The sequence below is a fragment of the Ursus americanus genome, chromosome 25, assembly GCF_024610735.1.
Source record: "Ursus americanus isolate L20-20 chromosome 25, mUrsAme1.1.p, whole genome shotgun sequence".
Classification (NCBI taxonomy): domain Eukaryota; kingdom Metazoa; phylum Chordata; class Mammalia; order Carnivora; family Ursidae; genus Ursus; species Ursus americanus.
In genome coordinates, this window is record NC_142151.1 from 3,242,351 (window position 1) to 3,261,259 (window position 18,909).

The 18,909-nt window shown below is 37.9% G+C and overlaps 1 protein-coding gene across 4 annotated transcripts in view; it reads right to left on the bottom strand.

The window, feature by feature from the left end:
- Positions 1–18,909, bottom strand: part of ADIPOR2 (adiponectin receptor 2) — a 141,398-nt gene that overhangs the window by 33,713 nt on the left and 88,776 nt on the right. For all 4 annotated transcript variants that reach the window (XM_045774856.2, XM_045774839.2, XM_045774847.2 and 1 more), the window contains exon 2: positions 7,208–7,461. In XM_045774856.2, coding sequence (XP_045630812.1) covers positions 7,208–7,378 — 171 coding nt within the window. In that variant the 5' untranslated portion in view covers positions 7,379–7,461. The remainder of the gene's footprint in view (positions 1–7,207; positions 7,462–18,909) is intronic.

Here is an 18,909-nt window from a genome sequence, read left to right on the forward strand (position 1 = left end):
CACAGCACGACTTCAGATGGATCATTTACACAGCTTACGATTTGATGAAATCTCTTGGGAGATTTGCAAAATGACAGACCTGGATCTGAAAAAATATATTCCTACAATACTGCCATTAATAGAAAGCATAATAGTTCTAGATACATTGTTGTGACAATGTGCTACTGATGTAAGCAGAGCATATACTAGCTTTCTCGACCTGGGCTGACATACTTGGCTAGGTACTTCTTTGTTGTGGGGGCTGTCTGTCCATTATAGGATGTTTAGCAGCATCCCTGGCCTCTACCCACAAGATGCTAGTGGCACAACTCCCCTAGTTTTGAAAACCAAAAATGTCTCCAGACACTGGAAAGTATTTCGTGGGAGTCGGAATTGCCCCAAACGGTAAACCACTCTAAAGGTCACTTAGGCTTTTACTGTCTAAGTTTTCTATCTATAACACATAGGACTCAACATATCACAGAATAGTCAGTTCAACTGCACACACTAGTTTACATCATCTTAGGAAACCTCTGGATATTTACACTACTAAGTTTGCTTTTGTTTTTTTAACAAAAAAAAAAATTATTATTCATTATTAGAATTCAGGGCAACAGTCCAGAACAGAAAAGCAACATCAAATCTAAAAACTAAAAGAATTTTCACATATTCTCACATTATTCATATAATATGCATATAAAAGATACACACAATGTTATTGTTGCTCTCTTTCAGAGAAACTGATGCACTGAAAAGTTCTACAAAGCTATAAACAGGAGTTAGAGAAACAGAAGAACCTACATCTTCCAACTGTCATCCGGTATTCTGTGGTATAAGAAAATTCTCTCCAGCATCTGTTGCAGCACTGAAAATCTGTGTTTTTTTAAAGATTTTATTTATTTATTGGGAGAGCAGAGGGAGGACAAGCAGACTCCATGCTAAGCACAGAGCCCGATGTGGGGCTTGATCCCATGACCCTGAGATCATGACCTGAGCCGAAATCAAGAGTTGGATGCTTAACCGACTAAGTCACCCAGGTGCCCCTAACCCTGAAAATTTATTTTATGAAGTAAAATAACCTATATAAAGATACTGGGATAGGGAATGGCTTTTTCCTTACAAACTGTGGCAGATTACATATTAAAGTTCTCAATTAGGGGCGCCTGGGTGGCGCAGTCGTTAAGCGTCTGCCTTTGGCTCAGGGCTTGATCCCAGCGTTCTGGAATCGAGCCCCACATCAGGCTCCTCCGCTAGGAGCCTGCTTCTTCCTCTCCCACTCCCCCTGCTTGTGTTCCCTCTCTCACTGGCTGTCTCTCTCTGTCAAATAAATAAATAAAATCTTTTAAAAAAACAAATACATAAATAAAGTTCTCAATTATTCACTCATTGCTTTCCCCCAGAGAAATAGAATCCCCATCCCATTATCTTTGGACCCGGCCAAATAACTGCTTTGGCCAATGGAACATAAGCAAATGTAACATACATCACATATAAGCAGAAATTTGAATGTAAATGTGTGATTTGATTTTTCTCTGGGACTTTTGCAATCTGCCACAAGAACATGTTCCAGACAGCCTCCTTCAGCCTGGGTCCCAGAATAAGAATACTCATGGAGCTGACCCACAACAGAATGGCAACCTAGAGCAGTCACACTTGACCTACAGCCCTCATGTATGTTTCTATCATTCTACTCTCATTGAGCTTTTGGAGTATTTAGTTCCTGCAATAAAAGCTAACACAGGGATGTATTTTTTGGTGCACTAACATTAAAATACTTACATAACTCTAAATTTCAGTGTGTATGACTTTCTAAGTTGTTCTTTCTCTCTTGCTCTTTCTCTCCACACACACAATCTTCTGCTTTTCTTTAATATTCAATACGCATATTATGAGCATTTTTAGAGATTAAAAAATTACCAGAACATCTCTCTGCACTGAAGATAGCTGTGTTACAATTCTCAATTCACATTTTGATATTCAAATACCACAAAAATAAGCAAAGTACAGATTCCAAGTATAGGTTCAAAGAATCCAGGAAAGATTCTCCACAAATCTAGAGTTAGAATACAGTAAGCCTGGGGTGCCTGGGTGGCTCAGTCAGTTAAGCCTTTGGCTCAGGTCATGATCTCAGAGTCCTGAGACCAAGTCCTGCATTGGGCTCCTTGCTCAGCAGGGAGCCTGCTTCTCCCTCTGCCTGCAGCTCCCCATTAATGCACACAGGTGCTCTCTCTCTGACAAATAAATAAAATCTTTAAAAAAAAAAAAAAGAAGGGGCGCCTGGGTGGCACAGCGGTTAAGCGTCTGCCTTCGGCTCAGGGCGTGATCCCGGCGTTATGGGATCGAGCCCCACATCAGGCTCCTCCACTATGAGCTTGCTTCTTCCTCTCCCACTCCCCCTGCTTGTGTTCCCTCTCTCGCTGGCTGTCTCTATCTCTGTTGAATAAATAAATAAATAAATCTTTAAAAAAAAAAAAAAAAGAATATAGTAGGCCTTGATGTCTTCCGATTTAGTCTTAGTTTTCTTTTATAGTCCAAAAACACCTAAAAAATAAGTACTTATATCACACATTTGCTGTCCACAGAATGCAAAATGTACTCATTTATAAAAGGAATAAGCAAAAAATTAAAGGCTTTATGTAATTCTAATTTTATTATTTATTCTGTGTGGGAAACCAGAAAGTTTAAAATAATTTCAGCACATAGGAAACGCACTTAGAAAAAAGTTCGCTTGTTTGTTTGAAACATCTTTTTATATGACAGAGAAAGGACTGCTTATTACACATGCCATGAATATTTATCACCTGCTATTCATGATTTGATCCAAGGTCTGGCTTCTGTTCCCACTCCTCCACCAAAGTAGCTCTTGTTAAGTTCACCTATGAACACCACATTTCCAGAACCAATGGTCACTAGTCTACCCTTTATGTCCATGATCTCTTTAGCAGCACTAGAAACAAACCAGTCACTGCTCCCTCCCTTCCTCCTTGAAAGACTTTCCTGGGTTTTCCTCCTACCTTACAAGAGTCTCTTTCTTAGCTTCCTCTACTTGCTCTCTCTCCTTGAAACACCCTGTGAATGCTGGTGTCCTTCAGGCTGGATCCCAGGGTCCTTCTCTTTTCCCTCTCTTGTTTCTTCCCCTCTTAAATAACCTTAACCATTTCAATGGTTTTCAGTATCATCTACATTGCAGCTAGTTCCTAAACACTTCCTTCCAGCCCAGGCAACTCTTAGGAATGCCACACTCTTACCCAACTATCTTCTAGATGCATCCACTAAGATGTCTCATGTGCATTTTATATTAAACACAGCCAAAAGCAAGCTCCTGATCCTCTCACCTAAACCTACTTCACCTCCAAACTTATCCTCAGTTTTTCCCATCTCAGAATACAGAATCATACCCAGCAATCCAAGCATTCACATCATACCTCAGATTCATTCTTGTCATTTCCTTCCCTTCTCCTTTAACCCATCATATCCAATCTACCAGCAAATTCTGTCAACTCTACCTCCAAAGCACAGCTCAAATGTATCCACTTCTTGCCAACTCAACTATCACCAACAACCCAGAATAAGCTACTCTCATGAATTTCTGTAGCAGCCTTCTGACTCATCTCCAAGTTTTCCTCCCGACCAACAGCCCCCAAAACCTGCTGTCTTCACGTAAGAGCCCAAAGTGATCTTTCTAGAATGTAAATAAAATCTTGCCACTCCCTTGCTTAAAACTTTCTAATAACCTCCAATATATTTTTTCCATATCATGGTCTACAAAGGTCCTTACCTAAATTTTTTTTCCTCATTTCTTACTATCTTCCCCTATCTACTGACCACGCTTCTTAAATATGCCAAGTTCTTTTCAGACTCAGGACCTTGCATGCACTACTATTAACTGAAATGCCCTGCACACACTTCTCTTTTCCTCTTCCCCCACTCTCCATCAGTCTTTACTAAGCATTCAGTTACACAATCACTTCTAGAAACTGCCAGAGGTACTAATAATCATGATCAGTTCTTTAAACTGGATACTGGTATATTTCAAAATAGTTCAATGTGAGGCACCTGGCTGGCTCAGTCCATAGAGCATGCAACTCTTGATCTTGGGGTTGTGAGTTCGAGTGTAGAGATTAAAAACAAAATCTTTAAAAAAAAAAAAAAGTAGTTCAATGTGTACATTCTGGAAACCCTTGAGAACATATCTTAGTATCAAAAAATTGATAAAAATGTAGAATCCTGGGGTGCCTGGGTTGCTCAGTCAGTTAAGCATCTGCCTTAGGCTCAGGTCGTGATCTCAGGCTCCTGGGATTGAGCCCTGCATTGGGCTCTCTGCTCAGTGGAGAGTCTGCTTCTCCTTCTCCCTCTGCACTCCCACCCCCGACTTGTGCTCTTTCTCTCAAATAAAAAAAAAAGTCTTTTAAAAAAATGTTGAGGGGTGCCTGGTGGCTCAGTCATTAGGCATCTGCCTTTGGCTCGGGTCATGATCCCAGGGTGCTGGGATTGAGCCCTGCGTCAGACTCCCTGCTCAGCGGGAGGCCTGCTTCTCCCTCTCCCACTCTCCCTGCTTGTGTTCCCTCTCTCACTGTGTCTCTTTCTGTCAAATAAATAAAATCTTTAAAAAAAAAAAAAAGTAGAATCCTATTATAACTGGAAAGGAACACAGATATCATCTATGACAAACATAAATCAAGGATAATTAAGTAACTTTTTCTATTTTACAAAGGTAGATGATAGGTCTCCTGATCCTGTTGTTCGATAACTTGGTCAACCCTCTTCCAATTCTGTTTACTACATCTCCATTTTCTTTAAAATCATTAGGAAAAAAAAAAAATCCCTAAATTCATACAGAATGACAAAGGGCCTCGAATAGTCAAAATAGTATTTTTTTTAAGATTTATTTATTTATTTGAGAGAGAGCACAAGTGGGGGGGGGTGGGAAGGGCAGAGAGAGAGGGAGAAGCAGACTCCCCACTGAGTAGGGAGCCCGACATGAAGCTCGATCCCAGGACCCTGAGATCATGACCTAAGCAGGGTAGATGAAGGTAGACATTTAACCGAGTGAGTCACCCAGGCACCCCTAGTCGAAATCGTCTGGAGAAAGAACAAAGCTGGAAATATCCCACTTCCTTCAAAACGTGTTACAAAAGTACAGTAATCAAAATAGTACGGTACTGGCAAAAGACATATAGACCAATGGAACAGAATCAAGAGCCCAGAAATAAACTCACATACATAGTCAAATGATCTTCGGCAAGAACAGCAAGACTATATAATGGGAAAGAGACAAGAGTCTCTTCAATAAACAGTACTAGAAAACTGGATACCCACATGCAGAAGGGTAAAACTGGACCCTTACACAAAAATCAACTCAAAATGACTTAACTCAAAAAAACCTAAATGTAAAACCTGAAACTATAAATCTCCTAGAAGAAAATACAGAGGAAAAGTTAAGTTTTATAACATTGGTTTTGGCAATGATGTCTTGGATATGACACCAAAAGCACAAACCATAAAAGCAAAATTAGACAAGTGGGACTATGTCACCTAAAAAGCTCCTGCACAGCAATGAAAACAATCAACAGAATGAAAAGGTAACCTATGGAACAGGAGAAAATATTTGCAAACTATATATCTGATAAGGAGTTAATATCCAAAATATATAAGGAACTCCTAAAACTCAACAGAAAAAAAAAACTCTATTGGTTTATAAATGGATTAAAAAATGGGCAAGAGATGTGAACAGACATTTCTCCAAGTATACAAGTATGTGAAAAGGATGCTCAACATCACTAATCATCAAAGAAATGCAAAGCAAAACTACAATGAGGTAGCACATCATATTTACTAGGATAGCCATTATCAAAAAAGAAAATAGTAAGTGTTGGCGAGAATGTGGAGAAATGAGAACCGTTGTGCACTACTGATGGGAATGTAAAATGATGCAGCTCCTACGGAAAACAGTATGGAGGTTCCTCAAAAGAAACTAAAAATAGAACTGTCATATGATCCAGTAATCCTATGTCTGGCTATATACAAAAAAGAACTGAAAACAGTATTGGTAGAATTATTCACAATGGCCAAGAGGTACAAACAACCTAAATGTCCATCAGTGGATGAATGGATAAAGACAATGCAGTATATACCCACAATGGAATAGTACTAAGCCTTAAAAAAGAAGTCTTATCATATGCCACAACACATACAAACCTTGAGAATATTATGCTAAGTGAAATAAGCCAGTAATAGAAGGAGAGATACTGCATGATTCCACTTACATGAGACATCTAAAGCAGTCAGACTCACAAAAGCAGAAAGCACAATGGTAGCTGCCAAGGGCTAGCAGGAGCAGAGAAAACGGGAGGTGCTACTCAACAGCTACAGAATTTTCAGTCATGTAAGCTGTAAAAGTTCTAGAGATCTAATGGGCATATAGTTAGCAATAATGCATGTTGTGCTTATGGTAATAAAAAGAAAAAAAAAAAAAACCACCTCCAGTCACTCACCCAAGCTTAGTGATAGTTCTCATTAGTCAAATAACAACTGTTTAGGCCTTAGTAGCAAATGAGGGAAACAGCTTGCTCAGCTTATATGGGGAAGTCTTAGCTACTAGTACACGTTACTGCAAAATGGCAGCAAGAAAGCAAGATCTTAAGTGTGGATGGAAGTTGTTGTCCCAGATATCTGTTAAACTTCTTTTTAAACAGTAATAATGCTGGCTTAAAGACCAAATGATATTATACTTACTGTAGGCAAATAGGTGCTTTTTTAATTCTACTGTGGAAAGATTAAAATCTGCCTTCTGTTCCCAGAATTCTAATGACTCCCAAGGTATACACTGGAGATAAACCATATTTGGAGAAGTAGTTCCAGCACAGAGTTAGAATTTCTCCAAAAATATCAATGATAACATCAAAACTAAAACATGACCGAATTATAAAGATTAAATAGTAACTACAAAAACCCATTTCCTTTCTCAAACAAGATAAAGCAGATTAAGTATGATCTTAGGGGTAGCAGAAAAGGATTAACTATAAAATCAAATAATACCTACCTAGCTAATTTAAAAATGAGATTTTAGTTTATCCTGAACAAAAGCTTACAAATGTGCTCAATATTCCTTCTCAAAACCCCATCCTCTTCAGCAATGTCCCCATAATTTTTTTTTCCCTAAATATCTTCCCTCCAACCACATTCCCATAAACATTGTTTTACTTACCATCCTTTCCCTTTAACTTACTTTTTTATGATGGGAAGAAAGAACAGATGCCTCTAAAACAGGTTCCAAATTTCCTTGGTGGCTGTCATTATCACCTCTCCTTGTACCATCCAGTTGGTGCCCTTTTCTGAGCCTTATATCTGGCTCTGGAGTCCTGCTGCACCCCAATCGGTTTTCTGCTGTCTGGTTCATGGGATACCCAAGCCTTTCTTACAAAGAGGTCTTTCTTTCTGTCCCTTCTGGGGAGGATGGACTTTCTGGATAGTGAGTTGACCCTAAGGAGAGGAAAGTTGTGAATTAACATATTTTAAATAACCACATTAAATGAGTGCTGGGGGGAGACATAGGCTATGTTGTTATACACTCAAACAACAGAATACCCAGCAATCATTAAAAATAATAAAACAGGGAGTCTGGGTGGCTCAGTCGGTTAAGCGTCTGCCTTCAGCTCAAGACAGGATCCCAGAGTCCTGGGACTCCCTGCTCAGCAGGGGAGCCTGCTTCTCCCTCTCATAATGCCCTTCCCCTAGCTCATGTGCGTGCACAGGCGCTCTCTCTCTCAAATAAATAAATAAAATTCTTAAAAGAAAAAAAAACAATAAAACAATGTATAAAATATCTATATTTGCTAACAGGAAAGATCATCAAAATCAATTTTTTAAAAAATCAGGATACAAGAAAACATGTATAATGTTCCCAGAAGTTATAAAAGTATAATTGTATACATACACATAATGATTACTAGAAAATATTCAAAACTGTGCTCTTGGTACTGAAGTACACAGGGAAGAATCTAAGGTCTTTTCATTTTGTTCTGCCTGCAATTTTTTACAATATATCATTTTACAATATGCCATTACTATTTCAAATATACCATTTTATAATGTATCACTTTTTCAATTAAAACCAGACCAAACTGCAGAAAGAATATGTGGATTTTATCCAGTCTCATTTAAACATCACAATGACCTCATAGGGTATATTTGTGTATCTACTTTTCAGGTGAGGAAACCAAAATTCACTATACTTTGCATAAAATAAATAGGACAAAGTCTCTGACTTTCATAGCACATTTTATTGGTAATGTTTTGCATTTAAGTTCCTTAAATGTCTGACATTTCAATATTTGAGTTGTTCTGAATTCTAACTAGACTGGAAGGCAAGAAACTCAGGACTGGAACATACTTCGTTTACATCCCTTGAGTTCCCAGGAAGTGCTACGCACATAAACGTTTAATGAATATTTGACAGATAACATTTAAATGTTCTTGAGTGGTAAAATCTTTCAGAAATCATCACTATCTCTCTAAATTAGACTATAGTAAGTCCTTGGAGTTCAATTATTTCATGTCCTTGGCCCTCTACCTCTTAAACTCAGTACAAAAGCTTAATTTAGACATGTGGTTACATATACTAATAAGGTCATTATCACAGCCAATCCAACTAGAAACATCAGAACAGAAGAAGCCAGGGTATGTGTCATGCTCATAAAATCCCATGAGATTCTAAGTTCTTCCTGGGGGAAAGGAGGAGTAGGGCAAAGTGGGAGGGCCTGGATAGCATAAAAAGAAGGTAAAATGGGTATTTGGTTTTCATATACATTTGGGTACTAGGACTAAGAATCAGCCCTAGAATTCTAATTAGACTAAAAATTAGCCAACTGTTTGTTTCATACAATCATGTGAGTTTGCTACAGGATTTCTCTAAGGGCTTTCAAAGTTTCTGGACCAAGAACAAACACCAATATCTAAGGATCACCAAACCTTAGCATGTGCCTGTCACATAAGGGCCTCAACAAGCAAATTAATAATACTGAGATCATAAACTATGCTATTAATGCCCAATTCTAAAAGAGAAAGCAGTGCTAATGACTTACACTTATTTATGTACAGCTCACAAAACTATTTCACACCCACTATTTAATTTTGTTTCAGAGAAAAGGAAGCTAACATTTATTGTGGATCAACAACTCCACAAAGTTAAATTCTGTACCAGAGAATTTACATGTGGTATCTCACATAATCCTAATATAGCCACCCTCCTGAGGTAGTTTATCCCCCATTTTATAGATGTGGAAACTGAAACTTGGGAGATTAATTTATTCAAGGCCATTACTCAATAAAAATAAAGAGGAGCAGCTGGGATTTACACTCAGGTCTTTCTGGCCCTCATGATGTTCATGTTCCTTCTACTACCCAAAAGATTAAGAGTGGAAAAAAAAAAGACAAAAATTTGAACCCTAAAGTCATTTGGCTTACGTGGCAAATAATCTATAGAATCAGAATCCTTATTCTCAAGTTATAGCAAGTAAAATAAAGCTTTCTGCAAAGCAGTCTTGAAATATGACCACCACAAACTTCTCATAAGTAGGAGCTATATATATGGAGGAGTGCTGCTCATTTATGAGAATATTAATGGAATATTCTATTAGTTAGAATTGTTTTGTAATCCACAACTCAGAAAAAGAAAGCAAATAACAATAAGTTTTCCCAAAGAATTTGTAAAGGATTCATCTAAAATAAAAAGAAGAAAATATATCTTCCTATCAACAGGTTTTCTAAATTTACAAGTAAAAATAAAAGAATGAGGAAAATAAGGCACTGTAAAAACTTCAATCAAAAATTTTTAATTCTATTCACTACTTTATATATACAAAGCAAGAAGGCCTACCACAATATTTTAGTTTCAACAATAAAATTATTGAAGGAAAAAGCATTTATGTTACCCCTCAGGTTCCTAAAGATTTAACAAAACATCCCAATCCTAAAACACTTAACAACTGTAATGTACTATACATTTCAGTTTATTTGCATTCTACCTAATGATAAAATGAATTGCTCCTGGATGCAATGCTTTGAAATCAAAAGCACTAAGAGTCTAAGGTAAAATTATAGTTAAGGTAAAGGTGTCCTTTATCACCACTATTATTTAACTCTGTCCTGGAGGTTTTAGACAATTAAATAAGAGGTGAAAAGGAAGGTTAAAAAACTATAACTATTTACAGATTATATGATGCCTTAGCTAAAAACCCAAAAGAATCAACTGGAAAAAAATCATAATAAAAAATTGTATCAAAAGACTGGATGTAAAATTAACATATGGATATCAACAGTCTGCATCCTAAAAGCCCATAATATTGGTTACTATGAAAGAAACTAAAACATCACAATAGGAAAAAATGGATAAAATGCTTCAAAGCAAACCTTAAAATGCTAATGAAGATCTACAAAAACCGGGACTAATAAATGAGTTCAGCAACGCTGACAGAATATCAACACTCAAATATCAATCACTTTTTTATATACTAAAAACAGACATGTGGAAACTGTAAACTGAGAAAAATACCATTTAAAATTACTCCCAAGAAAATTAAATACTTAAGTACACACTTAATAAAGTATGTACAGGATCTGTTTGCCAAAAATTATAAAATGCTGATGAACAAAAATAGCAACCTACCATATTCATGGATTGGAAGACTCAATAAAGTAAAAACGTCAATTTTCCCCAAATTTTCTACAGGTTTAAATGCAACTCCTATCAAGATCTTAGCATAAAAACAAGATAATGGCAAGCTTACTCTAAAACTTATATGGAAGGCACAGGGCCTACCAAAAACAATCTTGAAAAATAATAAATGGGAAAAAGGCCTCTATCTAATATGAAGCCCCATTATACAGCTACAGCTGTTAAGAGTGTGATAACTGCAGAAGAAAAGACACACAAACTGATGGAACAAAACAGAGATCCAAAATGTAGACACACAAATATGCCCAACTTATTTTAAAGATATGCAAAAGCAATTTATTTTTTTATAATTGTTTTTACTTATTTATTTGTCAGAGAGAGAGCATGAGCACACACAAGCAGGGGGAGCAGCAGGCAAAGGGAGAACCAGGCTCCCCACTGAGCAGGGAGCCCGATGTGGGACTCGATCCCAGGACCCTGAGATCATGACCTGAGCTGAAGGCAGATGCTTAATCAACTAAGCCACCCAGGTATCCCTCAAAAGCAATTTAATGGAGGAATAGGCTTTTCAACAAATGGCGATAACCAAAAAAGAAAAAAAAGAGAGAGAACTTCAACCTAAACCTCACATGTTATACAAAGTTAACTCAAAATGGATCATGGACTTAAAGGTAAAATGCAGAAATATAAAACTTTTATAAAAAATACAGGAGAAAGCTTCATAATCTAGAGCTATGCACAGAGTATTGAGACCTGACACCAAAAGATCCATAGTAGGGGGAAAAAACAATACACTGGACTTCATCAAAATTAACTTTTCTGTGAAGCACTCTACTAAGAAGTTGAAAAGAAAAGTTGTAGACTGAGAGAAAATATTTGTAAATCCCATATCCAACAACTATTATCTAAACTATATAAAGAACTCAAAAATTCAACAGTACAAAAAAACTCTCCAACTAGAAAATGGACAAATGACAGGAACAGGCGTTTCACCAAAGAGGACATACAAAAGGCAAATAACCACAGAAAAGATGTTCAATGTCATTAGCCATCAGGGAAATGCAAATTAAAACCAAAATGAGCTATCACCATGAACCTAATCAGATGGTTAAAATAAAAAACAGTAAGAACAGGAGAATGACTTCTGGCATGACAGTGCGAGGAGCTCTGACCTGCTCCCCAATGAAATGACAAAAACTAGAAATATTAAAAGCCTCTGGAAACAGTCTTAAAGGTAAACAGCAAATAAAGAAACATTCGAGATTACCTATGAAAAATCAGTAAGAAAAGCAAAAAGTCTATGATATCTGAACTATGATGTCTCTCTTCCTTCCCCTCCCAACTCAGAGGGGCAGAGAATCTACTCCAGACTCTTACAGTCAAAAACCCAGGGTCGCTCGGCCTCCAGGACCTAGATGGAGTCGGGAGGAACAGGAGGACATCAGTATTTCTCATTCTGCCTCAGGTACTATTGCCAAGGCTAATCCCAGATAATCAGTTTACAAGTAGGGGCTCTCTTCCTCCTACCAGCCCTACTTGTGGAATTAAGGCAACCGCTACTTGACCATGGTATGCTGAGAATACCAGGGCACTGATCACTCTTGACCCAGCTCATGAGGTGGAGGTTCTACAGCAGGAGAAGCAAGCTGAGAGGACCCAAGACCAATGCCCACCAAGTACTCATCTCTTAGAGTGTGGCTATTTCTCAAAGAGAAACTTGTCATTGTCCCCATCCCTGTATCTCTAGAGCCCCAGTTCAGAGATTTTGCCTGGGGGGAAGAAGCAGGTAGGGGGTGGGCAAGGAGGCCTAATCTCTTCCCAAAGGCTTAACTTTATTTGCAACACAGGGTGAAGAAGTCTAAAGGCATTCTAAAGAACAGTGGAAGTACTAGGAGCAGAATCAAGATGCAGACTAAACTAGGGGTATCTGGGTGGCTCAGTCAGTTAAGCATTGACTTTTTTAAGATTTTATTTATTTATTTGTTGGGGGGGGCGCACAAGCAGGGGGAATGGCAGGCAGTGGGAGAAGCAGGATCCCTGCTGAGCAAGGAGCCCAATGTGGGACACGATCTCAGGACCCTGGAATCATGACCTGAGCTGAAGGCAGATGCTTAACTGACTGAGCCACCCATGCATCCCTAAGCATCAGATTCTTGGTTTCAGCTCAGGTAATGATCTCAGGGTTGTGAGACTGAGCCCCATCTCAGACTCCACACTGGGTATGGAGCCTGCTTAAGATTCTCTCTCTCCTCTCCCTTTGCCCCTCCCCCCCCTCCAAAAATAAAAAAAGTTAAAAAGACACAGGCTAAACTCTAGGCAGGTTAATTTGCAGAAGAGTACCAGGGAATAAGGTAAATTGGTAGGAGATGTCCTAGTGCCCAACAAAAATTAAACACTAAACTCAGAAACCATTCCTTCAAAGGAGCTAGAATTTGATGGGATTAGTCTGCAGAAAAATTATAGTCCAGGGCATTCTTAAAATCATTAGGGCAATCAGCTGGCAATTAACGAAGTTTTTAAAAGTTGAGTGTGGTCAGTGAAACAGAAAAAAAGAGAGCTGAACCCAAACCATTATCATCCTGGGTAACTGAGCATATCCAAAATTAACACCTCCCTGAAAACAGTATCAGAAGCTGAACACTAATGGGGAAAAAGACTCAACTAAAACAATCCAGTCAGTCACTATGCAAGCTAACAAGCAAATAACAAACACTGGAAGAGGGGGCCCAGGACCTAGCGTTGCTACATTATCTAAAAGGTCCAGTATCCAATAAAAAGTTAGGAGGCATGCAAAGAAACAGCAAAGTATATCCATACACTGGGAAGAAAGAAAAAAGAAAAAAGAAAGTATAAAGAGGGTCAAAATGTACAGACTTCCACTTACAAAGTGAGTCCTGGGGATGTAATGTACAGATGGTGACTATAGTTAATACTGTATTATATATTTAAATGTTGCTAAAGGGTAAATCTTCAAAGTTCTCAACACAAGGAAAAGGTAAAAGAATAAATCTTCAAAGTTCTCACCGCAAGGAAAAAGTTCTCATCACCACTATGTGGGGGGTGGGGGGGAACAGGCAACAGAAAATACCTGTGAGGGGCAGCTGGGTGGCTCAATCATTAAGTGTCTGCCTTTGGCTCAGGTCGCCATCCCAGAGTCCTGGGATGGAGCCTGCATCAGGCTCCCTGCTCAGCGGGAAGCCTGCTTCTCCCTCTCTCACTCCCCCATGCTTGGGGAAGTTCCCTCTCTCACTGTCTCTCTGTCAAATAAATAAAATCTTAAAAAAAAAAAAAGCCTGTGAAAGAGACCAAATGTCAGATTTATCAAATAAAGACTAATGTGTAGCCATTATAAATATGTTCACACAACTAAAGGAAACTATGGCTAAAGAAGTGAAGGAAGGCACAATAACAATATCATATCAGAGAGCTCAGTTGGAGGAGCATGTGACTCTTGATCTCAGGGGCCAGGAGTCTGAGCCTGACACCGGGTATACAGATTACTTAAACAAGTAAATAAAAACAACAACAATGTCACATCAGATAGAAAATATCAAGAGACAAATTACAAAAAAGAACTCAACAGAAATTATGGCATTAAAAAGTACAATAACAAACTTAAAAGTCATCAGATGGGCTCAACAGAACTGAAGAAGAAAAAACAAACAAACTTAGACATAGATAAGATCTTATGCAAACCAAAAGAAAGAAAAAATAGTAAAATGAAGAGACCCTCAGATGTATTCCAAAAAACCATGAAGAGTGTAAGGACAGGAGAGGGGGTGAGAAATCTCCAAATGTCCGGGTTCGGCTTACAGGTCAACCACTGGTCATGTCCTCTTAATTACCTCCTAAAAACTGTCAACCAAGAATCCTACATCCAGTGAAACCACCCTTCAAAAGTGAGGGAGAAATCAAGACATTTACAGATAAAAGCTGAAGTGGTTTGTGACCACTAGACTTGCCCTGCAAGAAATGCTGAAGGGAATTCTACAAGGTGAAATGAAAAGGAACTAGACAATACCCTGAAACCAACACAGAAATAAAGTATTATAAATAATTATAAAAGCTAGTATTACTGTAACAATGGTTTATAACTGTATTCATTTTCTAAGTGATTTAAGAGACTAATACATTTATTTTTTTTTAAGATTATTTTAGAGAGACACTGCACTTGCAAGCAGGAGGAGGGACAAAGGGAGAGGGAGAGAATCCCTAAGCAGACTCCCACTGAGCATGGAGCCTAATGTGGGGCTCAATCCCAGGACCCCAAGGATTATGACCTGAGCCAAAAATCAAGAGCCAGATGCCCAACCGAAAGCTACCGAGGCGCCCCAAGAAACTAATACATTTAAAGGAAAAAACAATTATTAGTGTATCAGCTAGTACTACTGTAACTTTGTAACTCCACTCGTGTTTTCTACACAATGTATGAGACTGATGCATTTAAAAGAATTATTACTTTATGTTTGAGGGCAAACAACATATAAAGATGTAATTTTGTGACAATAAAAATAAGTGGGAACAGAGCTGTAAAAGAGCAGATTTTGCACATTCTTGAAGTTTACCTGCTATAAATTCAAATTACAGTACTATAACTTTAAAATGTTAAAGGCAACCAACCCCATGAAAACCACACACATACATACACACATACACACACACACACACACACACACACACACACACAACAGCTATAGAATATACAAAAAAGGACATTAAGGAATTTAAACAACGTACTCCAAAGCACTGCATTTTTTTTGTTGTTGTTAATTAACAACCACAAACAGGAATGCAGGGAGGGAAAAAGCTATTGGGCATACAGAAAATAGCACAAACAGGTTGAAAGTGAAAGGATGGGAAAAGATATTCTATTCAAATAGTAACCAAAAGAGTGCAGAAATGGCTGTACTGGTATTAGACAGAACAGACTTTACATCAAAAAAACATTTTAAGAGATAAAGAAGGATGGGGCACCTGGGTGGCTCAGTCGGTTGAGCGTCTGCCTGTGGCTCAGGTCGTGATCCCATGGTCCTGGGATCGAGTCCCACATTGGACTCCTCGCTCCATGGGGAGCTTGTTTCTCCCTCTGCCTCTCTCTCTCTCTCTGTCTCTCTCTCTCATGAATAAATAAAGTCTTTTAAAAAAAAAGGCGGGGGAGTGATAAAGAAGGACACTTTTATACTAATAAAAGTTTCAAAAAAGATACAACAATTAGAAACATTTAGGCACCTAATAACAGACCATCAAAGTATATGAAGCAAAAACTGATGGAATTAATGGGGAAAATAATAATTCTACAATAATAGCTGAAGGCATCAACACCCGGCTCACAATAAAGGAGAGAACAACCAGATAGAAGTAAGGAAACAGAGAACTTAACACAATAAACCAACTAGATCTAACAGACATATACAGAACCACTTTACTCAACAATACACATATTCTCAGGCACATATGGGACAGACCATATGTTAGGCCACAAACTAAATCTCAATACATTAAAAATCTCACCACAACATGGGGCACCTGGGTGGCTCAGTCGTTAAGCATCTGCCTTCGGCTCAGGGCGTAATCCCGGAGTCCCGGGATCGAGCCCCACATCAGGCTCCTCCACTGGGAGCCTGCTTCTCCCTCTCCCACTCCCCCCTGCTTGTGTTCCTGCTCTCGCTGCCTATCTCTCTCTCTGTCAAATAAATAAATAAAATCTTAAAAAAAAAAAAATCTCACCACAACAGAATAAACTTACAAATCAATAACTTAAAAGAAAACTGAAAATTGACAATTTAATACAAATTAAACAACATACTCTGAAGCAACTGATGGATCAAAGATGAAATCACAGATGAATGAAAATGACAACATAGTAAAACTTACAAGACAACACAAATGGTGCTAAGGGGGGAGGGGAGGGGAATAAATGTTTACATTAAAAAAGCAAGACAGATCTCAAATCAACAACCTAACTTTACAACTTAAAGAACTAGGGGAAATAAATAAAATCTTAATAAAAAAATTAATAACTAAAATTTTCCAAGAATTTGGAATACAACAGGAAATTAAGCATTCCTTTTTGCATTTTAATGTAGTGTCCTATAACCTCCTAACATTAATTTAAGTAACATGAGTAGTGGTCTCATCCCTCATATATACACAATGACAGCCTGAAAAAATTAAAAGACTGATTATGAAATGACAACTCCAAAATGTCACATTTTTAATGTAATAAAGGAGTTAAATTATTTTATATATATAATTTTTGTATACAGTACAGCCTGTTTATTACATACAGCTCTCTTAAGCCAGACCTTTATACAGACAGAAATCACCAAAAATGATTTTTAGTTTTAACAATTCAAAGTAACTCAAAGCAACAGTATGTGGATATCGGAGTTACATGTCTCATAGAATATGAGCTATTGTTTGCCAATGCCACTTGATAAAATTTTGGACTGTCATAAAATCTCTTTCCAGGACACCTGGGTGGCTCAGTTGGTTAAAGCCTCTGCCTTCGGCTTGGGTCATGATCCCAGCATCCTGGGATGGAGTCCCGTGTCAGGCTCCCTGAATGGCAGGGAGCCTGCTTCTCCCTCTCCCCAGTCGCCCCCCCCCCCTTGCTTGTACTCTCTTTCGCTATCTCTCTCTCAAATAAAATCTTCTAAAAATAAAATAAAATGTAATAAAATTTCTTTCCACAAGCAATTTTTTAAATGATTCTCAAAGAGCTGTACTTTGCAAATGCCTTTAGAATTGCTATAATCGCCCAAAGAAAGTAAAACTAGACCCTTTAATTTCCAACTCTTCACAAGAAAAACAAAATTTGGTGATCTTCAAATAAAGAAGGTTGCTATTATATTAGCCTTACTTTTGTACATTCCATTTTTCAAAACCCTGAATTACTGTATCCCTGAATGCTTTCTTCTATTAGGTGCCTGTCTTATGGACAGAGGACGTGAGCCTCAGAGGTAGAGATCAAACTACAAAAATATATAGCAAAAATCAGATCTGAATCTCACAACTCTGACTCCCCACTGAGTTCAAATTCTTGGTACAGAATGTTTAAATTCCCAAAAAGACAGTCTTAACCTATTAAAGTTCTTCTTTACCTATCATTACGTTATATATCATATCTACTTTCACCTAAGGGCTGCTCCACTTTAAAAACATTTACCTTGGAATAAAGAGCTTTAGTTCTAAAGAAAATCACTTAATGGCATTCACAGTCATTCCATCAAACCTGACATTTATTATTTTATAAGAGTCTCCAAGGCTTTTTAGTTCCAGACAGGTTATTTGTCCCAAAGTCACACTTTCTGGCAAACTATGAATTCCCTACATGTTTTCTAATAGTTATAAGCCTGTCAGTTGGACACTGAATCAAACCAAACCACTGTTTATTTGCCTTATGTTTTCCTACTTGATGATTTAAGGCTTTACCTTTCCAAGTTATATTCTCCAACTTACTGATATAGCAATCAATCTGCTAATAATACTTTTACTTGCCTTAGTGGACAGTATTACAGAACATTATTGCTAAAGATATTCCTCCCTTATCCCAAATTCCTATATCCAATCCATTAGCAAATGCTATAGATTTTACCTCCAAAATACCTCTCAAATTCTTTCCATTTCTTTTCCTTTTCTCTATCACTTCTTAGACCAGGTTATCAATATCTCTGACCAAGAATACTTTTGATAATCCCCTAATGGGTCTCCTTGTCTCTATTCTCAAACCTGCAGTCTATACAACGGCCAAAGTGCTCTTCCAAACAGAAAAATCATACCAATTACCCTGCTAAATACCTCCAGTACATTTTATTCCTTGTGCAAAAGAAAACCAAAACCTTTCCATAATCTCCACAAGGCGCTTCATGATTTGGTCTTTGTCAACCTCTCCAATTTAACTCATAAAGCTCCCTAACCTGTTCAGTTATTCTTCTGATCCCTGTCTATACCAATCCTGATCATCATCAAGACCTGGGAAAAGACCTGGTTCCTAAGATCACCTTTTCCAAAAACACTTACATGACCATCCTTACTTAACACAGCATTACACCACCCTCCATACCAGTCACTGATAGCACTTTACACTGTTTAATTTCCTTCATAGCACTTCCCACTCTCTGAAATCGTATTTTTACTTGTTTCCTTTTTTATCATCTATCTTCCCCAACTAAACCATCAGTTCCAAAAGTGCAAACCTTGTCTGTCCTATTCACCACACATATCTCTAACAGCGTCTCTCATATAGTATACCC